The sequence below is a fragment of the Trichosurus vulpecula genome, chromosome 7 (genome assembly GCF_011100635.1).
Source record: "Trichosurus vulpecula isolate mTriVul1 chromosome 7, mTriVul1.pri, whole genome shotgun sequence".
NCBI lineage: Eukaryota > Metazoa > Chordata > Mammalia > Diprotodontia > Phalangeridae > Trichosurus > Trichosurus vulpecula.
This window is the reverse complement of record NC_050579.1, coordinates 34645322-34671855: the sequence shown is the minus strand read 5'-3', so window position 1 is coordinate 34671855 and position 26534 is coordinate 34645322. Positions and strand designations below refer to the sequence as shown.

Here is a 26534-nt window from a genome sequence, read left to right as displayed (position 1 = left end):
CAAGATCGAATTAGCTTTTTGGGCTGCCAAATCACACTGCTGACTTACATCAGGCTTTCAGTCCCTTGAAATCTCAAGATCTTTTTCAGAACCACCAATGTCAAATCATGCCTCTCCCAATCTTATACTTGTGAAGCTGATTTTTTCGTAGCCAAGCATAAGACTTTACATTTATCCCTACTGATTTTCATTGAATTAGATTTAGAGCAATATTCTTGCCCAATAATATCAAATTGAAATAGAAATAAATGCCCCCAAACTGTGTGTAGAGATCCCCACGGGCTGCATATTGACTTAGAAAACCACAAAATAACATTATCTATGTTTTATTTTATTTTATTTATTTTGTTAAATATTTCCCAACTACATTTTAATCTGGTTCAGTCTTGCACCGAGAAGTGTTGTGGGCTGCGTGGGACCTGCTGGCCCGGTGTTTGACATCTCTGCTCCATCCTGACTCGACTGTGTGTGTTGACTTGTTCCTGCTGGCTTGATGCCATCTGCAAATTCGATGAACATACTGTCTATATCTTTTTCCAAGGCGTTGATAAGAATAGTCACTAGCAGAGGGCCAAGAATAGATCCCTGGGGTACTCCATGGGAGACGCCAGCAATATTGACATTGAACTAGTTATCATAGTGAACTGCATAAGTATGGCCGCCATCCAACCACTTCCGAATCCAACTGATTAGATTATCTTCTAGTCTACATTTATCTTCTCCATAAGAATAGAGCGAGATACTTTATCAAAAGTTATGTGATTAAAAAAGCATATATGTAATGCTTTATGTACATACATAGCATATGTACATATACATACACAAACATATCTTTGTATATATACACATATAATCCCATAGCATGAAGCTTTAAAAGAAAAGACGTATCAAGTGGAATGGACAATTATGAGTGGTCTCAAGATCATTCAAAGAAAATGTGGTGGCATTTAAAGATAGACAGGAAACTCTCTGATCAGCTTGGATTTTGAAAAAGGTACATACAAACAATGGAAATTGTGTGTGTGTGTGTGTGTGTGTGTGTTGGGGAGGAAATATATAACTAAGGACAAATACAAGAATGACATGAACCTGAATAGTGTCAGAAATGAACCTAGACTTATTCAATGGATATCAAATCCCAAACCTGGCTCTCTAGCTATTAACCATTCTTTTTCTCTTATTTAGCTGCAACTAATTTAAAGGAAGCTAGAAGCCAGGGCTGCCAAGAGAAACAGAGCATCATACTATGCAGAATCCATATGAAATTGTATAGGATTTGGAACCTGGATGTCCTGACTGGGTACCTCTCCTCCTAATCACCAGATCTCATCCCTTCATTCACTTTTTGAACAACCCCTGTTTGCTGAACCAGCCTCCCAGCTCAGTTCCCGTCTCTCTGGACATTGACTCTCTCTCTCCATAGTATTCCCTAAAATCTCTTCCAATTCTAAATCTACAATCTGATAACGTCTCAAACTTCTGGGCCCACCTGGGATCTTGTACCATGGAAAGAATGACCTTATCATTCTACCAAAACTGCTCTTTCTAAAGTTACCAATGATTTCTTAGCTGCCAAATCCAATGGCCTTTTCTCAGTCTTCGTTCTCCTTGACCTCTCTGCAGCCTTTGACACCTCTGATTACTGCTTCCTGCTTGATCCTCTCTTCTCTCTAGGTTTTCAGTACACTCCCTTCTCACTCCTGGTTCTCTTTCTACCTATCTCACTGTTCCTTTTCCTTCTTCTTTGCTAGATCCTCATCCATATCATGCTCACTAACCACGGGTATCCCACAAGGCTCCATCCTGGGCCCTCTTCCCTTCTCCCTCTATATCACTTCACTTAGTGATCTCATCCTCTCTGATGGCTTTAATTACCTGATCTATGCTGTCAAAGCGATCTTCCTAAAGCTCAGATTTAGCCATGTCACTTTCCTATTCAGTCATCTCCAGTGGCTCCCTATCTAATCCAGGATCAAATATGAAGCCCTCTGTGTAGCATTCAAAGCTCTTCATAACCTGCCTCCCCCTTTCTATTCTTCTTATACTTTACACATCACCCTCTCTGCACCCCTGGCCCCCCACCATGTAGACTGTGATTCAGTCACATTGGTTTCCTTGCTGTTTCTTGCTGTTCCTCCATCTCATGATTCCAGACATTTTCACTTCTTGCCCACCATGCCCAGAATTCTCTCCCTCCACATCTCTGCCTCCTGGCTTTCCCAGCTTCCTTCAAGTCCCAGCTAAAATCCTTCCTTCTAAGGAAGCCTTTCCTGATCCCTCTTAATCCTAGTGCCTTTACTCTAGGATTATCTCCAATTTATCCTATATATGGCTTGTTTGTACATAGTCAGCTGCATGTTTTCTGCCTTTTTATTGTGAGCTTCTTGAGAGCAGAGACTGTCCTTTGCCTCTCTTTGTATCCCAAGTGCTTAGTACAATGCCTGGCACAGAGTAAGACATTTAATAAAGGTTTATTCACTGTGGAAAAACCCTTAGCCATAGCCCATGACAGGTCCCATTCCTGGTTCTGTCTTCCTTGGGCAGATTAGGGAGAATAATACTACCTGGAACAAATGATATCCTGGGCCACTGAAAGAATTTGCAACCCCAAAGAGATCAAAGGATGAGCAAAATTATTCTTGTGTACAAAAATATTTGTAGCAGTTCTTTTTGTTACAGCAAAGAATTGGAAGTTAAGGAAGTGTCCATCAATTGGGAAGAGGTATGAATAAACAGGAGTTGCTCCAAAAAAAAAGGTCTGAAAGCACCATATGATTCAGCTGTGTGATTTCACACACACACACACACACACACACACGCACGCATGCACAAAACTAATGAAATCTTGGGCTGTGAGGACAGGTAGGCAGTGGATAGAGGGCTGGGCCTAAAGTCAAGAAGACTCATCTTCCTGGGTTCAGATCTAACCTCAGACACTAGCTATGTGACCCTGGGCAATTCACTTAACCCTGTTTGCCTCAGTTTCCTCATCTGTAAAGTGAGCTGGAGAAAGAAATAGCAAACTACTCTAGTATCTTTGCCAAGAAAACCCCAAATGGGGTCACAGAGGCGGCCCTCACTGAAATGACTAAACAACAACAATCTTGAGCTGCATTAAGGGATAATAAGATTATTTGTGGCAAACTGTTGTTATCCTGGACGAGTTCCTCATCAGCATTCTTACCACTGGCACCCAGTATATTTATTTGTTCAAGGGTTGCCAATTAATTTGAAGATTAGCCCAGGAAAACTATAATTAGGAAGTAAGGTCACCACCCACAAAATCATATCGTGCATTGCAAAGCCAAATATAGATGACTTCTGGATTTTCTGGATCATTGCTCTTTTTCTCTTGGGAAAAACAAAATTTAGCTGCATAAGCACTTAGAAATGAATTGTAAACAGTGACATCAAGGAATAGGGTAGAAAGTGAGTATAGCTCTTATCAAAAACTATCTTACATAATGATTGTAGGGAAAAGCTTCGGATTTCTTTATCGTTCCCTACCCCACCCCCATACTATTAACATTTTAAAGCCATGGGTACTTTATTATTATTATTTTAGGTGGCTCTGAAAGCCATTGGGTACGTAATACATTGATTTATAATTGTGGTTGATAGAGGATTCTAACCCACTTATAATCCTGTACATTTGTAGCACAGTTGGTGTTGGCATCTAACCCAATTACAAATTGTGCCACCATTGTGCTGAGCAGCCTTAGTAGAGGAACAGAAGGAAGAGAGAAGTTGGGATGTCACTCGGAGTAGGGGTTTGACAGTGACAATTTAAAGGAATGTGATTGAGCCATAGTGGGTGGGTACTCAGTCCCTAGCCCACAATCATCAGATACTCTGGAGTGGAGTCTTGTACTTCTCCACACCCAGACATAAGTAATCTAGTCCACTAGGATCTATACGGATCTGATACAAATTTGCCCGAGATATCCCTGTGCTGCTCAGTGGGTAAATGGTCAAAGGATCATGAATTAATCATTCTCAAGGGGGGTAAATGCAAACTGTTTGTAATCTGTGACAAGAGCTGATCAAACTCTTAAATGAGAGAAATGAAAAAAAAAACTTTGAGAAACAATATTAGAGCCACAAAGCTGTCAAAGACAGTTAGAAATAATAAAATTCCATGTTGGCAAGGACAGGGGAAAATAGGCACCCAATTACACAGCTGGGTAGAGTTGTGAATTGTACAATTTTGGGGAGAAGGATCTGGCACTCTAAATAAGTTGCTAAAATGGATAAAACCTAATGATTCCAAAAATAACAACAATTGTACTTTTAATTTTATTACTATAGAAAACTCCTTCTACCAATTCAGGTCAGCATCTTCTCTGTAACGTAGAGGCTTAGAGAGTCAACTAAAGGACCAAAAGGTTAAATGACTTGACCAGAGTCACAAAGAGTAGGTGTCAGAGATAGTACCTGAACGCAGGTGGTATTGATTGCCACACTGCCTCACAACCATAATAATAGCCAAAGTCATATAGTACTTCAAAGTTTGCAAAGCACATTATATGTATTATTTCATTTGATCTTCACAACAACCTTGAAAGGTAGGTGCTAAGGTATTTTTTTAATAAAAAAATCATTTTGTATAGCAATTACCAATTTTACCAAGTACTTTCTCCACAACAATCCCGGGAGGTAGGAGTACAGGTATTCTTATTCTCATTTACAAATGAGAAAACAGAGCCTAGTTAAATAGCTAGTAAATGTTCTTTTTCTCCTAAATGCATTACATTGCCTCAGTGATGTCACCTTATTTCTCGGGGCCTCATTTTCTCCACTTGTAAAATGAAAGGGTTAGGAGACTCTTTAAGTGTCTCCTGATTTGCTCAGGATTACAAGGCAGTGTCTAAGATGGGATTGGAACTCAGGCCTTTCTGACTCCAAATCCAGTGCTCTATTTGGACTACATTACTGAAGATGCTATTGAAAAGGAGTCTAGATTCCTGAGTCCTGGCCTGACTATACTGCAAACTGAGTCACTTTGGCTCTCTGGGCCTCAGTTTCCTCCCCTGTAAAATGGGAGGGGAAGTAGAATTTTGGGCCAAATGGTTTCCCACATGGAAGCAAGCGGGCTGGCTCCCACCTACTCTAGAACCACCTAACCTCCCTGGGCCTCAGTTTCCTCAACTGTAAAATGAGGGGGTTGGGCTCGATGACCTCTACATCTCCTTCTAGCTCTAATATTTTGAGTCTGAATCTGGAAAAGGAAGATTTTCTAGGAAAATGGGAAAACATAGAAGCTAAAGAGGAATTTTAGCTAACTAAAGAATTGGAATTCAACCAATCAATAAACAGGCACATGGCTTAGCATCCTAAGAACCGGGAATACAAAAAGAAGCAAAAGGTGGTCTCTGCCCTTGAGGAGCTTACCATCTAATGGACTGAAGAAAAGGGTGAGGAAAATTTTCAATGGCTAATAGAAACATGTTTTATCTAAATGGAAAATGAAAGTGACTGGAGATATGAGAGTAGGAGGAAATACATTTAAACAGAGACCTTTTATCTAGGTGGGAAAAACCAATTTCTTGAGCAATCTTACAATTGCATAGATTTCATTTCTATCACTGACTTCCTGCTTGTTGTTGTTTTGTTTTTTTTTCCCCAGAAGAAACAGTACAAGAAGATGAGCCCAAAGAGGTGCCTCAGGGGTCTACTTCTGAAAGGGCATCCATCACAGTGACACCAGATGCTCCTGAATTGGAGACATTAGAGAATGTGGCTTTGGACATAGAGGAACCTCCAGAGATGGTAGAAAGCATGTTTCCATGGAAGGACAATTTCTTTGAAAAAATTGAAGCAAGATCCATGGCCATGCAGGATAATGTAATCAATAAGTTTCTCCTGCAAAAGGAGCTAGACAAAAAGATGGATAAAAAGTTCCCTTTGGATGACTTGGCCAATGAATGGTTAAGTGATGACAAAATGACATTGGACACAAAAGCATATTTGCTCGAGAAGCTGTTGCCTACCCTAATCCCAGGAGTAGAAAAAATGTTGAAGGAGGTTGGAAAGAGGAAGCTTTTGGAATCGAAAAGGAGGAAAAAATTTAATCCCATTAATTATCTGGGTGAATATCTGATGAGACACAATCCCAGATACCAAAAAGACTTACCAGAATCTGGTTATCTGAAAGCAATGAAAAATGTCACGAAGGAGATGAAAACCCAAATTCCTGACACTCCTTTCAATAGGTGAGTGTTTGCATGTTTCTATGATTGATTGCCTTCTGCCAAAAAAAAAAAACCCAAAACAAAAACTGGGAAGGTGGAGATTATCTAAGTAAAACATGCTGATTAGCATATTCCTAATAGCCAAAGAAGGAAACAATTCTTTATTGATTTGACAAGAATGATTTTGATGGCATAGAATGGTGGAAGGAAATTTGGGTTTGGAGTCCAGTTCCTGCTCCTTACTCTCTGTGTAAGCTTGAGTGGTTAAGTCTCAGTTTCTCCTCTATAAAATGAGAGGGTTCTTTACCTGATGTCCTCACCTTCAAGCTTTCAGCCTGTGTGCCCAGCACTAAAGAACACACCAGCTTACTTCACATAGGACTTACAGCTGTAGAGCACTTTCTATTCATTATCTTAATTACTTTGTTCTTCACAATAATCTTTTGAGGTCTCAGGATCAAAGATTTAGGGTTTGAGGGGTGCTTTGATGCCATCCAGTCCAAACCCCTCATTTTACAGATGAAGAAACTGAGCCCCATAGAGTTTAAGGGACTCACCCAAGCTCACAAGATCCTCTGACTCCAAATTCATCATTCAACAGTACAAGTATTGTTATCCTCATTTTACAGATAGAAAAACTGAGGTTCACAGAGGTTAGATGACTTCACTAAGGTCACATAGTTAAATATTAGAGTCAGGACTTGAACCCATGTTTTGTGACTCCCTGTTCTGCTATATTTATTTCCTCTCTAGAATACAGATGAACATAAAATGTTTTCTATATCCCCAAGGAGCATATCTTGTCAGAGACATAAGATTTACGCATGTAAAACAGCATAATAACAATTCAATTCAATAAACATTTATTGCATGCCTCACTTGTGCACCGTACTCTCCTAAGCCCTTGTCCTTAAGGATCTCACATCCTGCTGGGGGAGGCAGGAGGGAGAGGAACATGATACACACAGAGAGATAGGGACATTAATCACAAGGGAGCCAGGAGAGACCTGACTAGGGCTCTGGGAATATTTGAAAAGGTAAAGAGCATAGCAGGGCTGCTAGGTGGCACCGTAGTGCACAGACCGCTGGGCCTGGAGTCAGGAGGACGGTAGTTCAAATCTGACCTCCGACACCATCCTAGCTGTGTGACCCTGGGCAAGTCACGTAACCCTGTTTTGCCTCAGTTTCCCTATCTATAAAATGAACTGGAGAAGGAAATGGCAAACTACTCCAGTATCTTTGCCAAGAAAACCCCAAATGGGGTCAGAAAGAGTTAGAAACAACTGAAAAATGAGTGATGAACAAATAGCTTAAATAACTTCGATAGTTTCAAACTTCACTAAGACTTTTGAGATACTTTGTAAATAATGAAAGTAGAGGCGAAAATTGAACAAAACCAACCAATATATCAAAATACTTTGATGTTGTCAGGATGGTTTTTCTGAACCTGCTTGCTTTTTTTCTTTCCCTGAAATCCTTTCGCTGCCATCTTGAAGGCCATATTTATAACCAAATGGTGTAAGAACTGTGCCCCCAAGTCACACTGTTGATTCATATTCATACAACAAATGTTCATGAACAAATGAGTGCAATCTCACCTCTTATTTACTCCCACCAATTGATTTTTGTATATAAAAATCCCTCAGAAGGTTGGAAAATCTTAGATTAGCTAAGAAGTGCCAGAAAGGGAAGTGACATGGGGCTGTGGGAAGAGCATGAGATTTGGGGTTCAGGAGCTGTTCTGACCTACTTCTGTCATAGGAGTATCGATATTATGCCATGTACTAGTGAATTTAGAATGTCTTTTGTTGTTCAGTCACTTCAGTCATGTCAGAATCTTTGTGACCCCATTTGGAGTTTTCTTGGCCAAGACACTGCAGTGGTTTGCCATTTCCTTCTCCAGCTCATTTAATGAGGAAACTGAGGCAAACAGGGTTAAGCGACTTGCCCAGGGTCACACAGCTAGTGTCTAAGGCCGGATTTGAACTCAAGGAGAGGAGGCTTCCTGACTCCAGAAGCAGTGCTTTATCCATCGCACCACCTAGCTGCCATTTAGAATGTCAGTGTCTAGAAAATTCATTTTTACGTATACCAAATGCAAATATCTTCACTAATATGGTGCCCAGCCAAGTTTGAGTCGGTTGTACTGCTGTACTCTGGAATCCAGTAGATCCCTAGAGAGCAAGGTGGGGATAGAATTGGCTCAGTGGATAATTGTATACATGTTTGCATGCATATCCATGTGTGTATGATAATTATAACAATAATAATGATAATAAAAATCATTTAACATTTATATAGTACTTATCCCAATATTCCCGATTAAGAAACTGAGACAAACAGAGGTTAAGTGACTTGCCCAAGGTCACACAGTGTCTAAGGCCTGATTTGATCTCAGGTCTTCCTGACTCCAGGCCCAGGACTGTACCTCCTGTGCAACCTAAACTAGGTCCATAACTAGAGTTTGACTATCAAGTTTGATAGTTTGTCGTTCAGCCCTCTAAACTACACTAACTTAATCTGCAGGTGGCAAGACACTTAACTTGCTACCTGTCAGGAAAAGAATCATGGAAGAGATGAGCCAGGATGGTCAAGATTTGTATAGTAGGAATGGAGAGAGGGAAAAGGGAATTTCAGAGAGGGGGAACAGAAGGAGCAAAGAGATGCATATGAAATTACACATGGAGTTTTCACAGAAAAGTGAAGAAATTGGCCCAGTGAGAATAGAAGATTTTTGTTGCATTTGTTTTGGAAAGACATGAGGATATGTAATCAGGTAAAGGAAAAAAATATGGAGGGCTTCGAACACTAGTCTGAGAAATGTGGTCTTTAACCCAAATGTGATGGAGACAGCATGGTATAGTGGAAAGAAAATTGATTTTGGACTCATAAGAGTTAGAAGCCTATATTCAAATCCCGCCTTTAAGTTCATTTCCTATGTAGCCATAAACAAGTCTCCCAATCTCCCTAAGCCTCAGTTTACCTAGCTATGAAATGATGGGGTTGGACTAGGCAATCCCTGAGTCCCTTCCAGCTCTAGAGCTTTGATCCTATGACCTTTGAGCAGTGGAATTGTGCCGTGAAAGTGGCATTTTCGAAAAATTAATTTGATAGCATTGAATAAGAATGAGACAAGATAGTCAGATCATGTCCCTTCCCTGAGACTCAGTTTCTTCCTAGACTAGATCGCTAAAATTCCTTTCGATTCTAAAATAACAAACAAAAATCTATGACTCTTAATGTACCACCAGCCTTCCCTTTGGATAGCATCTTCTGATACAGCTAGGTCCCAATCAGTGTAATTAATGAATCCCTTAAAATGGCTCTATGTATTAGAATTCACCCTACCTAAAGTTATGATTAAGTAAAATAACTCCAATGGAAATACGCAGCGTGAATCCAAATACTGTGACTACAGGATTCATCATTTGAACTATTTTGGACCTAGCTGTATTCAGCCCACCCCCAAAGGTGACCCACAAGGGTCCCTTTTGTACTTTAGCCCCAGTTTCCTTTCTGTTGAACAAATCAAGCTAATTAGAAGCTTTGACAGCAACAGTTCCCATGGAACTAGACCATAGTATCATTGACCTGGAAGGGATCCTAAAGGCCATTGAATCCAACCCTCTCATTTTAAAAATGGGTTGCTGAAGCCCATAGATCAAGTGACTTATCCAAGGTGATGCAAAGAGCAAAGGAAAGAAGCAATTACAAACCCAGGCTCTCTGACCCTTAAAACCATGCTTTCTTTACTTTACCACATTGCCTTCTGTGAGGCTGTCAAGTCATAACCAGCCTTGCACATTGGTTTTAGGTGAGAACTCAGAGCTTTTATTTTTAGCTCGAGAGACCAAATCTCAGGAGTTGTAATACTGTTGAGAAGTGCCAGCAGCATGCAGGGAGCTGTATCATCAAATTTAATAAGTAACTTGAAGAACATTTTCTCCTACCATCTGTTCTTATGGAGTAATGAATTAGATTTATACTTAGTCCTATTTGCATAAATAACACCTACAATTTAGGAACTGGTTTTATGAATTTAAATCAATATGTTGACAAACACTGCCCACCTATGTGTTGAAATATAGGCTATAAAAGTTCCTTCTGAGGAGATAAATATGGTTAAATAACAGCATAATCCTATTTCAGACGCAATTATGCAGGATGGTAGAGATAGGAGGGACCTCAGACATCATGTAGTCCAATCTTTTCATTTAACAGGTGAGCAAACCGAGAATGAGAGGTGAAGCGATTCGTCTAAGAATCATGTGTTACTAGAGCTGGAAGAGACCTTAATGGTCATCTGGCTTAACCCCTTCATTTAGAGGCGAAGAAACTGAGGCCCAGGCAGATTAAACAACCTGCTGGGACTATTGTAGGACTCCCATCTTCTAATCTTTTCTAGCTCTAATCTATCTTCACACAGCTGCCAAAATAATCTTCCTAAAGTACAGGTATGACCATGTCACCCTCTCCCTCAAGAATACTTGAGGGCTCCCTCTTGCCTCTAGGATAAAACAAACACAGTACGTAGCTTGGTATTTAAAACCCTTAACAGTCAGCCTCAAGACTACCTTTCTAGATTTACTGCGCTGCCTTCTTACTTCTACTCCTTAGAATCCTTACCTTCCTTTAAGGCTCAGCTAAGGTGCCATCTCTTTCTTGTAACCTGTCTCTCTGTCTGTCTTTCTGTCTCTGTCTCTCTCTGTGTGTCTCCCTCCTCCTCCTCTTCCTCCTCCTCCTCCTCACTCCTCCCTGCTCTCTTTCTCTTTCTGTCTCTGTCTCTCTGTGTTTCTCTGTCTCTCCATCCCTCTCCACTCAAGTTATCATGTATATACTTACTTGTTTATATATTGTATCCCCACTATAGAATAGACTTTGAAAGAAAAGATTGTTTTTGATTTTGTCTTTGTATCTCAAATGTCAACATCAAAGCCGAATGACTTAATGGTTAGAAACCTGGCCTTGAAGCCCAGAAAGAACTGGGTCAAAATCCCACCTTTGATGCACACATACACACTGGGCAAACCACTTAACCTCTCAGGACTCTAGGGAACTAATATAAGTCCCAGAGAAAGTGCCAACCTGCATAGGTAGAGGAAATTTCCTTGTTTGAAGGTTTCCAATGCTATTAAATCACAAGTCCAGTCCCAAAGTCCCACAGCTGGGTAAAGGTGAAGAACTCAATTCTTTTGACTTATTCAGGGCTCTTTGTACCCCACCAAATGTAGAGATAAGTAAGGTTCATGGAATATCTAAATGTATGGAGTATCTAAAATAGTTGTAATCAGAGTTATATGTGCAGCAAGAATAGGGATTAGCCCACTAAATGTCTGCTTTGGTTTCCTTCTCAGAGCAAGTGATGGCCTGGTTTCATTCATTTGCCTCACTCAGGTCACTCTGGGAGATTCAGAGTCACTCTTTGCCAGGGACATAGTTTTTATTTGGACAAATTCTTCTTTCTGGGAAGTCTTTGAGAGTTGGAGTAATTAAGGCTGCTCTCCCAGGCTAGATGGATGAGATTAGAGCTTCATCTTTCTATGGCAATAACCCAGAATCTGCATGTCAACAGATGGCAGAGTCAGGCGATTTTGTAAAATGTTCAGCAATCATGGGGATGCTGCTCGTGGCGGCATGTTCTGCCCGGTGCCTGCTGGCTTGCTTCTCAAGTGCCCAGGTTTTGTAATAGAAAATGGTAAGGCTTTAAAAAAAAATTCTGAAAGAAACTGATCATTTGTGTTTTCTCCAGTCAAACCCAACAGAGAGGAGGTAGGAAATAGAGGTCTTCAAGTTAATTAGCATCTAAAAAAAAGGTTCCATTCCCTTAGGGAACCATTGGTCACAGTTGATTTTCACTTTTTTCTTTTCTTCTTTCCTTCTTTCCTTCCTTCTTTCCTTCTTTCCTTCCTTCCTTCCTTCCTTCCTTCCTTCCTTCCTTCCTTCCTTCCTTTCTTTCTTTCTTTCTTTCTTTTCTTTGGCTATCATTGCCTTTTCTTTAAGCAATATCATTCAATTATGCAATTACCTTAAATTAAACCCCGTAGTTCTTTGGAATTCTTGGTTGCCAGCTTTTGGTTTGCCACCATGAATACGAACAAAAAGGGAATAATCTCTAATTTGTATCCAAAGACAAAGATACATCTTTGCTTACTTAGAACAATTTTCAAAGCATGACCTAGCTACTTTCAGAAACAAAATATTGCTACATAATATAGAGCTCTGATATTTGATACACTTAGAGTGCTTTTGGCCATGGTCCTTGACAGATGGGTCCAGAACCCTTAGAGCTCCCTCAACACTAAAGCTGCTTTTATTATCTAGGGCCTCTCTTATTAAAAGGAAAACTGATCTGATGAGCCATTTAGCACCTTAGTGTAAATCAGTTTAATGAATTAGTCTACTAAGAATATTTAAAGAGGGGAAAAAATAAAGGAAACAGTGCACAGCAGAGAACAAAAGAAAACCAACAAGGAAGCAAAGAAAAGCTGGGCAGCTTTGAAAATAATGTGTAGTATTTATTACAAAGGTTTTTTTGAAATGGAAATTTATTGTTTTATATTGAATCCTCTCTCATGGTCTGCTGTGTACATGGCAGTGTATCTTTTTTGTTTTCTTATTTTGTATTTAAGTTTAAAATTTAAAAATTTCCAAAAAAATTACAAAACTCCCCAATATTTAAAGCAGAGAAACCCATAGGAATGTCTATCTAATGGTAGAATTTCAGATACTGGACACTGAATTGGAGTGATGCCATTTTGGTGGCCTTTAACTAGTGGATAGAGTGCTGGACTCTGAGTTAGGAAGACCTGAGTTCAAATTTTGCCTCTGGGTGACCCTAAGCCTTTCTGAGCCTCAGTTTCCTCGTCTGTAAAAGGGAGATAATACTAGCACCTACTTCGCAAAGTTGCTATAAGGATCAAATGAAACCTTAAAGTGCTATATAAGTGCTAACTATTAGTTATATTAGACATATCACTAAAATGAAGCCTCCAAAGTATTTGTTACATGATAGAACCTTTATTTCTTCAGGGATAACTTTACCTGCACTTTTTTTTTGGTGGGGAAGTAATAAATTTCAACACTAGTATTGGGCTGCAATCTATTGATTTCACCATGAGGCTTTCCCCTGCTGTTTGATTGATCCACAGATCTGATTTCCTTAGAGACTGTGGCATTCTGGGATATGCCACAATATAGCCTCATGTGAAGAAGTCTTTAAAAGATGAGGTTTTGTTTCAGATAGAAGTTTGGGTTCTCTTAAAATGCTGCACAATGTCCCAAATACATTTAATTCTGGGTCTAGCTCATCATCTACCTCCTATAGATCTGAATCCAATTCATTATCTACCTGCTATGTCTGTGTCATGGACTAACTCTTTGGCTGTCCTTCCAAATGAATATCATACAGATGTTTTTCATCCCTTTGGTTTTTGCTGTGTAGATAGTTGGTCTAAACTCTTTTTGAGTGATTATGAATCTAATTTAGGAGGTTCTGCACTACTTAATGGCTTAAAACAATTCACACAATACAGTCTGCCAACAAGAGCATTTGAAGGACCTCACCAAGGAATCCTTCTTTCACTGAGACTGTTCTGGGTGACTTCCATTACAGCCACAAACAGTGAACCCATATCTCCCTCTTTTATGGCTTCCTTGATATAGAAGGCAGTGTTGTACAGTGGAAGCAAGGAAGGTCTGGGTTCAAGTCCTGTCTGGTGCCCCCAGGCACTCTCTAAGGCTGTCAGTTGCAGAGAAGGTATCATCCTGCAGAGTATAAGGTACCCTTGGTATATTATTGATATCTTGATATTAAAAACTAGGACTTTGGAATAAAGTCTCTACTGTGTCTTTTGAGGACTTTATAATGATATTAATATATTCATGAATGATGCCTTATTGGAAAAGAACCTTAGAGTTGGTATTTTGTTTTACCAATTCAAATTTTTAATAATAATAACAATAATAGCTACCATTTATTTGGTGCTTTAAGGTTTACAAAGCACTTCACATATATTATCTTATTAGATCTGATTTACAGATTTGGAAAATGAGACACGAAAGGTTATATTATTTGCCCATAGTCACAAAGCTAGTAAATATCTGAGGTACAATTCCAATTTGTCTTCTGGATGCCAACTCTAGTTGGCATCTATCCACCATGCTAGCTACCTAGCTTAAAGGTCTCCCTTAAGAAAAGGTCAACAAATAGTAAACGCAGTAGAACCTTATATTTGCTGTACCTTTCAGTCAATTGTGTGACAGTAAAGGTCTGCTTTAGAATATTATTTGTAAAAGTCTGCCTAGTCTCTTCTTTCATCTTTACCAACAATGCTTTTGATACATATGTAAATTATTCTCATAAATCTTACAGATATGAGGAGATAGTAGGTATATATACCTACTTTTTGGTAACCTTTTCTCAGTAGTAATAATATTCATGATTTTTGCCATTCTCTTTCACATATCTTAAGAATTTATTCTGCATTTCCCTCAAAATGGCACTGCCTCCAGCATAGGCCCACTCTGTGTATTTTTAATTTGGTCTAACTACCATTACAGTATGTTTTCTTTAATGAAATTGGGAATTTAGGGATTGTGATGCTGGAGTCCAAAAGTGGCAGCTTTACTGTCACTGATGGAGAAAATAGATCCTTGTGGAAATCTCAACAGACTTTTTTTTTTATATCTCTGACCTGTTTTTCTCCTTCTAGTTTCATTCTTAAACACTCTTGTAATAACCTGGTATAATTGGGTCTCATCCTAAGTTTTCTGTGAACTTGGTTTTCCCTTTCCTGTTTTTTATTGTTTTATGAGGCAGCACTGCTCATGGTCTCCTTCTTTGTAAAATTTTGCTAATGAGTTTGTATTCTAAATCAGCATTTCTCAGGATCATCATTCTGCTCCACTTGACAAGAAGGTGTCAATTTGCTGGATGCAGAGATTTCATAAGATCACAGATATAGAGCTGGAAGGGATCTTAGAAGTTATCAGATCCAACACCCTCATTTTACAGATGAGGAAAGTGAGGCCCAGAGAAGCCAAGGGATTTGTTACTAGTAGGAAGCAGAGAGGTGGGAAGACTAATCACAGAGGTAGTAAGTGGCAGAACAAGATTTATAGGGTCTTTTGATTTTCCTGTTGTGGTCATTGTTTTGTATTAGTTAAGCTTCCCAGCAAGCAATGATAGTCTATGTTGGTATCTGTTCCTTTGCCCATTTCCCATCTTTGGTATCAATAGTTTATTTGAATACATTGCATTGAAGCCATTTTAGTTATATTCTGTATCTTCTCATTTTATTCTTCTAATTTTGTGCTGCATTGGTACAACAGAGAAAGAAGGTCCTGAGGTACTTTGGATGAACCTCATGTGGGGTGTTTTGGGGTTGTACCAGTGGAAAGAATATTCTTATTGATGAGATTACAGATAAGTTGAAGCTAATAAATGCAGGCCAAAAATAAAGTTGATTATAGACCACACTCAAGTTTTAGGCAGATTTGGGGGAGCCAATATTCAATGAATTAATCAAGCACTTATTACGGACTTATGTATGCCAGGCAATGTTTTTGGTTCTAGTGTTACAAAGACAAAAATGAAATAGTTTCTGGCTCAAGGAGTTTACTTTCCATTGAGACTAACATAATTGGGGGATACCAGAGCCCTTCCTATTTTCCTCAAACTTCAGTATAGGTGACCGCCTTTTCTATATTAGTCCTGATATAGAAGGTATAAAATGATCAGGCTTGTAGCAGAAAGGTAGGTCTAGGAATCCCAAGGTCAGAAATGGGATTTGCCAACATCTCATAATCTCTGGGGCATCTGTGCTGAACCTAGAAATGTGTCTTAGAGATTTTTTGCTTCTTAGTCTGGCTTATCAACCTTCTAGTAATAAACTATTGAATATGAATGTATACTCAGTGCAAATTGGGACAAATCATGTAAAAATGATTTTTAAAAACCACTTTCTTTAAGATAATTCATTGAAAGAGGAAGATATCAGTCTAAATGACCACCCTTGATGCCTCAGTTTTTAAGGATATACATGTAGTTCTCTTAGCTAGCTGAGAATGAGAAGCTGCAAACAAATATGACAGCAGTTTCTGTCAAACTCATATGGAATACCAAACCACATTCACTGGCACTATTTCTTTTCTTTTTTTTTCCACATTTTTTTTATTTAATATATTTAGTTTTCAGCATTTATTTTCACAAGAGTTTGAATTACAAATTTTCTCCCCATTTCTACCCTCCCCCCCACTCCAAAATGGCATATATTCTGGTTGCCCTGTTCCCCAGTCATCCCTCCCTCTGTCACCCCACTCCCCTCCCATCCCCTTTTCCCTTTCTTTCTTGTCGGGCAAGATAAATTTCTACTCCCCATTGCCTGTGTATCTTATTTTCTAGTTGCATGCAAAAACTTTTTTTTTGTTGTTTTTGAACATCTGTTTTTAAAACTTTGAGTTCCAAATTCTGTCCCCAATTCACTTCCCACCTACCCTCCCTAACAAGTCAAGCAATTCAACTTAAGCCACATGTGTATCATTATGTATAACCCTTCCACAATACTCATGTTGTGAAAGACTCACTATATTTTGCTCCTTCCTAACCTATCCCCCTTTATTGAATTTTCTCCCTTGACCCTGTCTCCTTTCGAAAGTGTTTTTGATTACCTCCACCCCCATCTGCCCTCCCTTCTATCATTCCCCCCCCTTTTTTTATCTTCTTCTTCCTCCTTTTTTCCTGTTGAGTAAGTTACCCAATTGAGTATGTATGGTATTCCCTCCTCAGGTCAAATCTGATGAAAGCAAGATTCACTCATTCCCCCTCACCTGCCTTCTCTTCCCTTCCTACAGAACTGCTTTTTCTTGCCACTTTTATGCGAGATAATTTACCCCATTCTATCTCTCCCTATCTCCCTCTCTCAATATATTCCTCTCTCATCCCTTAATATGATTTTATTTCTTTTAGATATCTTCCCTTCATCTTCAACTCACCCTGTGCCTGCTCTCTCTCTCTCTCTCTCTCTCTCTCTCTGTATATATATATATATATATATATATATATATATATATATATATATATGTATATATATATATATGTGTGTGTGTGTGTGTATATGTATATATATGTGTATGTATGTATATATACACACACATACATATATACATACACACATACATATATACATACATACACACTCACATATACATACATATACATAAACATATATATATGAATATTCCTTTCAGCTACCCTAATGCTGAGGTCTCATGAATCATACACATCATCTTTCCATGTAGGAATGTAAACAAAACAGTTCAACTTTAGTAAGTCCCTTGCAATTTCTTTTTCTTGATGACATTTCATGCTTCTCTTGATTCTTGTGTTTGAAAGTCAAATTTTCTATTCAGCTCTGGTCTTTTCACTGAGAAAGCTTGAAAGTCCTCTATTTTATTGAAAATCCATATTTTGCCTTGGAGCATGATACTCAGTTTTGCTGGGTAGGTGATTCTTGGTTTTAATCCTAGCTCCATTGACCTCCGGAATATCGTATTCCAAGCCCTTCGATCCCTTAATGTAGAAGCTGCTAGATCTTGTATTATTCTGATTGTGTTTCTACAATACTCAAATTGTTTCTTTCTGGCTGCCTGCAGTATTTTCTCTTTGATCTGGGAGCTCTGGAATTTGGCGACAATATTCCTAGGAGATTTCATTTTGAGATCTATTTGAGGAGGCGATTGGTGGATTCTTTCAATTTCTATTTTGCCCTGTGGCTCTAGAATATCAGGGCAGTTCTCCTTGATAATTTCTTGAAAGATGATTATCTAGGCTCTTTTTTTGATCATGGCTTTCAGGTAGTCCAATAATTTTTAAATTATCTCTCCTGGATCTATTTTCCAGGTCAGTGGTTTTTCCAATGAGATATTTTACATTGTCTTCCATTTTTTCATTCCTTTGGTTCTGTTTTATAATATCTTGATTTCTCATAAAGTCATTAGCTTCCACTTGCTCCAATCTAATTTTTAAGGTAGTATTTTCTTCAGTGGTCTTTTGGACCTCCTTTTCCATTTGGCTAATTCTGCCTTTCAAGGCATTCTTCTCCTCATTGGCTTTTTGGAGCTCTTTTGCCATTTGAGTTAGTCTATTTTTTAAGGTGTTGTTTTCATCAGTGTATTTTTCAGCATTTTTTTGGGTCTCCTTTAGCAAGTCATTGACTTGTTTTTCATGGTTTTCTTGCATCCTTCTCATTTCTCTTCCCAATTTTTCCTCTACTTCTCTAACTTACTTTTTGAGCTCTTCCATGGCCTGAGATCAGTTCATGTTTTTCTTGGAGGCTTTTGATGTAGGCTCTTTGACTTTGTTGACTTCTTCTGGCTGTATGTTTTGGTCTTCTTTGTCACCAAAGTAAGATTCCAAAGTCTGAGACTGAATCTGGGTGCGTTTTCACTGCCTGGCCATATTCCCAACCAAATAACTTGACCCTTGAGTTTTTCAGCGGGGTATGACTGCTTGTAGACTAAAGAGTTCTATGTTCCAAGCTTGGGGGGATGTGTCAGCTCTGCCACACCAGCACTCCTCCTTCCCCAAGAACCCCCAACCCAGACTGGACTTAGATCTTCAGCAGGCTCTGCACTCCTGCTCTGATCCACCACTTAATTCCTCCCACCAGGTGGGCCTGGGGCCGGAAGCAACTGCAGCTGTAGTTCTGTAGCTGCCCCACCTCCACTGCCCCCCGGGGTGGTAGCCCAACCACGAACTCCTTCCACTCCCACAACTTTTCCCACTAACCTTCTCTGTTGTCTTTGGTGTTTGTGGGTTGAGAAGTCTGGTAACTGCTACAGCTCACTGATTCAGGGCACCAGAGCACGCTCCTCCCGGCTCCTGGTCTGGTTGGTCTGCCCCACCCACACTGGGCTCCACTCTGCTCCCAGCTCCATGCAGAATAGACCTCACCCAGAGATCATCCAGGCTGTCCTAGGCTGGAGCCCTGCTTCCCTCTGCTCTTTTGTGGGTTCTGCAGTTCTAGAATTGGTTCAGAGCCATTTTTTATAGGTTTTTGGAGGGACTTGGTGGGGAGCTCACACTAGTCCCTGCTTTTCCCACTGGCACTATTTCTATTAGAAATGTGGCATCTCTGAGTTTGGGGATGGGAAGAAAAGGAGCAAAGGCCCCACAAATTGTCCACACACTCCTTTAGGTGATGAACTTGTTACATTGCAGAAAACCTTGGTCTAGCCGATCAAGTAATTCTTGGAAGACATAAGTACAAAGACTTGGCAAGCCAAGGAGAATGTCTCATCCATGTGTGGATCTCCCCAGTAACTGAGAAACGTTGTGACTTCCTAGACAGATGCCTGTCTGCTCGTACTGTAAGCCAGCTGATACTCAGTGCTGAGCCAAGGCCTCCTGCTTGCCTTATATCAGGAAATCCCATCAATGCTTAGTCTAGCAATAACCTTAGCTGTCAATCATTTTGTCAATCTGTTCTAAATATCAGTCATTCCTGAATTCAGTAAAGCTGAAGTTGTGCTAAGAGTGAGTGGGTAAGCAGAAGAAATTCTTTAAAAATAATTTTTGGGAATTTTTTTTTTGTTATTAACATGAAAATCATTTTTGCATGTCCCTCCAAACTTTTGGGACAATCAGGCAAAGGCTTTAGTCTGCTAGCGCTCAGGGACTATAACCTCTCTCTGATAAGGGCCAACAGATAACCCTATAGTAAGAGTCACCACACCCAACTAACTAAAGCTAGATGGGTTGCCCCTAAGCTAAGGTTAGGTCTTTCCCTTTTGACTCTTCTTTATCTGCAGAAGATCAAAGCCTTCTATTGCAGATAACTACCTAATGTATTATTAGATTCTGTCACATACTTCCAAGAACCTCTCTGGTTCAGTTGCAAATGTATTTGACCCAGGACAAAAGGTAACCTAAGGAAGCAGAGTCCATGTTCTCTACCACCCCACCCACAGCCCAACCCATTTCTATCTTTAATATGCATATGTGTCAGCAGCAAGGACAAATTGCTTTTGTGCTCTGGGGAAAAGCCTCAGTCTCACTTCGGAAGAAGAACTGAATGACAAACCAAGCATGGCTAACAGCACATAAAACATTTTGCACCTATTCATCCCCCACCTCTCCAAGGAAAAGAGGAAGATGGAATAATTTTTTTAACCATCATTTGACACACATAGTATATGGAAAGATTAAAATTGGATCATTTTTTCTTATTTCACCCTCAAACTGAAATCTAAGCATCATGACAGCATTCATTGTGTTACAGTAATCATAGGATCACAGATTTAGAGTGGGAAGGAAGCATAGAAATAATTGATTCCAACCTCTTCATTTGTAGATAAAGATCTGAGGAGCAAAGAGAACATAGAACTTGAACAAGGCACCCAGGAAGTAAAGGTCAGAGAACCAGAATTCAAACAGTAGTCCTACTGACCTCAAGTCCAGAATTTTTTCCTCTACATCATCCCCAAAACCTCACTTAGAGTTTCAGGATAGAAAATTAATCTATTGTGGAAAGCAGGGACTTGCATGAGCTCCCTGCCAGTTCCGTCCGAAAACCTAGAAAAAATGGCTCTGAACAAATTCTAGAACTTCAGAACCCACAGAATAGCAGAGGGAAGCAGGGTTCCAGCCCAGGACAGCCTGGATGGTCGCTGGGTAAGGTCTATTGCATGGAGCTGGAAGCGGAGGGGAGCAGAGCCCACTGTGGGCGGCAGGACCAACCAAACCAGGAGCTGAGTGGAACAGGCCCTAGTGCCCTGAATCAGTGAGCTGTGGCAGTTACCAGACTTCTTAACCCACAAATACCAAAGACAACAGAGAAGGTTAGTGGGAAAAGCTTCTGGGACAGAGTGAAAGGAGTTTGCTGTTCAGCCACCAACCCAGGGGCAGCAGAGGGGTGCAGCTTTGAGGACAGAACTACAGCTGCAGTTGCTTCCAGCCCCAGGCTACCTGGTGGGAGGAATTAAGTGGTGGATCAGAGCAGGAGTGTAGAGCCTGCTTAAGATCTGAGTAGCAGTCCGGGTTGGCGGTTCTTGGGGGAGGAGGAGTGCTGGTGTGGCAGAGCTTGCTGTGTAGAAATAGCTCTGAAAATAACAGTGCAACCCCTCAATCTTGGGACAAAGTACTCTCTACCCTACAAGCAGTCATGCCCCAATGAAAAACTCAAGGGTCAAGTAGTTGGCTGGGAACATGGCCAGGCAGCAAAAATGGACTCAGATTCAGTCTCAGACTTTGGAATCTTACTTTGGTGACAAAGAAGACCAAAACATACAGCCAGAAGAAGTCAACAAAGTCAAAGAGCCTACATCAAAAGCCTCCAAGAAAAACATGAACTGGTCTCAGGCCATGGAAGAGCTCAAAAAGGATTTGGAAAAGTAAGTTAGAGAAGTAGAGGAAAAATTGGGAAGAGAAATGAGAGTGATGGGAGAAAACCATGAAAAACAAGTCAATGACTTGCTAAAGGAGACCCAAAAAATACTGAAGAAAATAACACCTTAAAAAATAGACTAACTCAAATGGCAAAAGAGCTCCAAGAAGCCAATGAGGAGAAGAATATCTTGAAAGGTGGAATTAGCCAAATGGAAAAAGAGGTCCAAAAGACCACTGATGAAAATACTACCTTAAACATTAGATTGGAGCAAGTGGAAGCTAGTGACTTTATGAGAAATCAAGATATTATAAAACAGAACCAAAGGAATGAAAAGACAATGTGAAATATCTCATTGGAAAAACCACTGACCTGGAAAATAGATCCAGGAGAGATAATTTAAAAATTATTGGACTACCTGAAAGCCATGATCAAAAAAAGAGCCTAGATAATCATCTTTCAAGAAATTATCAAGGAGAACTGCCCTGATATTCTAGAGCCAAAGGGTAAAATAGAAATTGAAAGAATCCACCGATTGCCTCCTCAAATAGATCCCAAAAAGAAAACTCCTAGGAATATTGTCGCCAAATTCCAGAGCTCCCAGCTCAAAGAGAAAATACTGCAGGCAGCCAGAAAGAAACAATTTGAGTATTGTAGAAACACAATCAGAATAACACAAGATCTAGCAGCTTCTACATTAAGGGATCGAAGGGCTTGGAATACGATATTCAGGAGGTCAATGGAGCTAGGATTAAAACCAAGAATCACCTACCCAGCAAAACTGAATATCATGCTCCAAGGCAAAATTTGGACTTTCAATAAAATAGAGGACTTTCAAGCTTTCTTGGTGAAAATACCAGAGCTGATTAGAAAATTTGACTTTCAAACACAAGAATCAAAAGAAGCATGAAAAGGTAAACAAGAAAAAGAAATTGCAAGGGACTTATTAAAGTGGAACTGTTTTGTTTACATTCCTACATGGAAAGATGATATGTATGATTCATGAGACCTCAGTATTGGGGTAGCTGAAGGGAATATATATAGACAGAGGGCACAGGGTGAGTTGAATATGAAGGGATGATATCTAAAAAAAAATCAAATTAAGGGATGAGAGAGGAATATATTGAGAGAAGGAGAAAGGGAGAGATAGAATGGGGTAAATTATCTCACATATAAGTGGCAAGAAAAAGCAGTTCTGCAGGAAGAGAAGAGAAGGCAGGTGAGGGGGAATGAGTGAATCTTGCTCTCATTGGATTTGACCAGAGGAGGGAATACCATACACACTCAATTGGGTATCTTACCCCACAGGAAAGAAGGAGGAAGAAGATAAAAAAGGAGGGATGATAGAAGGGAGGGCAGATAGGGGGAGGAGGTAATCAAAAGCAAACACTTTTGAAAAGGGACAGGGTCAAGGGATAAAATTGAATAACTGGGGATAGGATAGGAAGGAGCAAAATATAGTTAGTCTTTCACAACCTGAGTATTGTGGAAGGGTTTTACATAATAATACACATGTGACCTATGTTGAATTGCTTGTCTTCTTAGGGAGGGTTGGTAGGGAGGGAAGAGGGAAGAGAATTTGGAACTCAAAGTTTTAAAACCAGATGTTCAAAAACAAAAAAAAAAGTTTTGCATGCAAATAGGAAATAATATACACAGGCAATGGGGCATAGAGATTTATCTTGCCTACAAGAAAGGAAGGGAAAAGCGGATGGGAGGGGAGTGGGGTGACAGAAGGGAGGGTTGACTGGGGATGGGGCAACCAGAATATACGCCATCTTGGAGTGGGGGGGAGGGTAGAAATGAGGAGAAAATTCGTAATTCAAACTCTTGTGAAAATCAATGCTGAAGACGAAATATATTAAATAAATAAAATAAATAAATTTTAAAAAAAGAAAATTAATCTATTACATGACATAAAAACTCAGCCTTTAGCATGCCCAAGATCAGAAACAGGATTTGCTGTGACCTCTCAGTTGCTGGGGAGTCTGTGCGAACCTAGAAATGTTTCTGAGACATTTTTTTTTGGTTTAACTCCTGGTTTATTGGAGTCTTATGCACTATCATACTGAGTTTGGGATCTGGTTTTCTCTCAGCATGTTTGCCAGCTGTTTCTCAGCACACAGAGAAGAGTTAAGTTTATAAGGCAGGGAGGAAGGAACCAGGAGATAAAACTAAAGATGAAAAGAGAGAGGAGAAGGGAATCATTGAAGAGAGAAGGCTGCCAAATGGGATTTAAAGGGTATGGAACCTTGGACGCAAGGATAGGCATTTGCTTAAGACTTGCCTCATTGGTCGAAAGAATGATGACTCCATACTCTGCCTACTTAGTGGGGAGAGTTAGTGAGAGATTGGGAGAGGAGAGTTTTACTCCTGAGTTTAGAGGGAAAGAGAAAAACTTCTGGAAGAAGCTGACATGTAGAGGAACCTTGAACATGTCTCTATTTCTAGCCTGCTACATCATAAACCTGGAGGAATTTCTTCTTTGGCGAGATTGGGAGCTGAGATACCTCACTCCCAGTGGGAGAGTTCATTCACTCTGTATTGTCTGGAATATTCTAATCTGTACAATTTCTCTCAGTTGTGTTTATTCTTGACTTGGATAAATGATTTTGTGTGCTATTAACTATTGTCTTTGTGTAACTGGTGTGAAAGGAGTCAAGCCTTTGGATATAGCTGGGGGCATTTCTTTCCAGTTAAGGAAGAGTGTGGAGCTTAAAATTCATTTCCTCTAGACTAGCAGTATTTCGGGGGAGAGAGAGAATTCTAGTCCGTTATCTTCTCTCTTGAGAGAAAAATGTGCCAGATTTGTAGCTTAATTTCCTGCAACCTTCCTGGCTGGGATCAAAATCTCCTTTGGAGAGAAATTGGCAAGAGTCCAGAGATATCTATGCATGCCTCCCTGTGAGCAGCATTTAGACAGACCTAGGTGAACTTACACATAGACCTCCATGGGCAAAATTCACACAACTTAGAGGTACAATACTGAAGAGATTCCAAGCACCCTATTTACACTGAATGCATGTACCCTAAATAAGCAATCAAACAAAGAAATATTGATTGAGGACTTATTATATCCTTAAAACTGTACTCATTTAACCAAAACATCAATTTCCTACCCATTATGGCTAATTGAAGGTCTACTATATATTTAGTAATCTGTTTGTTCCTGGACTAAACAGACCACAGTCTGGTGAAGTGTTGGGAAGTTTCCAAATGACTTTTTGGCAGCAATTTTGTGAACCTCCTGAATGCTAAGGCTTATCATCATCATCATCACCAACATTATCATCTCATTCTTATGGTTGTTTTCAGTGTGGTTTAGATAGAAACAGTCCATAAAAAGTCACTATACTGCCATTATTCTTTGATGTTCTGCAGATTTTTTGCACATTTGGATAAAATGGCCATTTTTTTGTAGTTGAACAAAAGTATTGGGATATAAGCCTATCTTCTGCAGTATTGTTATTATCATCATTATGACAACACATTACAGGCTTTTATACTTCTTAAAAATTTGAAAGATAGGGGCAGCTAGGTGACACAGTGCAAAGAGCACTGGCCTTGAAGTCAGGAGGATCTGAGTTCAAATCTGTCCTCAGACACTATCTAGCTGTGTGACCTTGTGCAAGTCTCTTAACCCTGAATACCTCAAAAAAAAAAAAGATCTTTGGTCCTCGTTCTACCTCTTATTTCTAGTGGCAAAGTTAAGGAGGCTGCCTTCCGCTCTTGCAGTTTTCTGCTATGGGGACCAAATTCTGACAACACAAGATAATGCTTCCATTTTTAGCATCTGCTCTCAGAGAGTTGTAATCATCCAATAATAGTCATTATCCATTTAATTCTTGAAAATGTTCCATGTGTAGACAAGTTTTATGTAATTTATATTGAAAAATATGAGTAATCACAGAAGAGTAAACATTTAAAAGATGGAATCGATTTGCTTGAGAAATTATCAGGAGATAGAAATAGGACCTTTTCTCCTCATTCTCAATTTGGTCCTAGTTGTATTGTTCATTGCCAGATTGGTGGAGTCTTTAAAAAACTCAAATGATCCATATTGGCTATGTGGATGGGGCCAAATTCTGGAGATAATTGAGCCATCATCCATTCTGCTTTGTTGTGCAAAATGGTACATCCAAGAGAACACAAGGATGTCATTTTCTGGGTATTAAAGTACCTTCTGCTTAGTTGCCATTGTGAGAGTTGGCTAAAGAAACTAGACCAGGCACCTCATTTTCACACTTCACCAGGGTTGGGTAATTAAGTGACTAATTAAAAAGACTCTGGGGTAAATAGTCATGATTTAGTGATAACTCTATAATAAATGATCCTCAGCCCTTTATAATTGTCCAAACAGCTCTAATGATTTACCCATTAAGATGCCATCATTCAGTTTTTATTCAGCTTGTACATTAGTTCCCATAATCAGGGATAAAATTCAGCCCCTACCATATAGAAGTGAAAATGCTTTTTAAAAATGTGAACAAAAACATTGATCTAAAACCAAAGCTAGCATTATTTGTAATGGGGGAAAATTGGAAACTTTACTGTTAAATCAGGATAAAAACTAAGATGCCTGCTGTCATCATCATTTTTTGACATAGGACCCACTATTATGAATGATGAGGCTAGAGAGCTATAGAAATGCTGGAAAATCTACTCAATTTCCTATCTATTTTTGTTCTCTTCCAAATCCTTTGGCCTCCTAGTTGGGGCAATATCTTCAATATATGCATAGACCATGGTATTTAACCTCTAAAAATTCAGGGTTCATTATACTATTAAAGTAAGTAGAAATGGCCCTCAAGAAACTATAATTGGGAAAGGTGAACACACCTTGCAAAATACATGCTCATGTTCATGTCATTTAGCCTTTGTTCTTGAAGAGGATCATGACATCAGAAGGATGATGTCATGATTTGCAAGTAAATTGTATTTAAGTGAGGCAGAGCTGTGC

The 26534-nt window shown here is 39.5% G+C and overlaps 1 protein-coding gene across 1 annotated transcript in view; it reads left to right on the top strand.

The window, feature by feature from the left end:
- Positions 1-597: 597 nt before the first annotated feature.
- The window catches only part of EFCAB5 (EF-hand calcium binding domain 5), a 136523-nt gene continuing 110586 nt past the window's right edge, over positions 598-26534 (top strand). The window contains exons 1-2 of the mRNA XM_036768146.1: positions 598-652; positions 5627-6212. Of these exons, the coding sequence (XP_036624041.1) occupies positions 598-652; positions 5627-6212 (641 nt within the window). The remainder of the gene's footprint in view (positions 653-5626; positions 6213-26534) is intronic.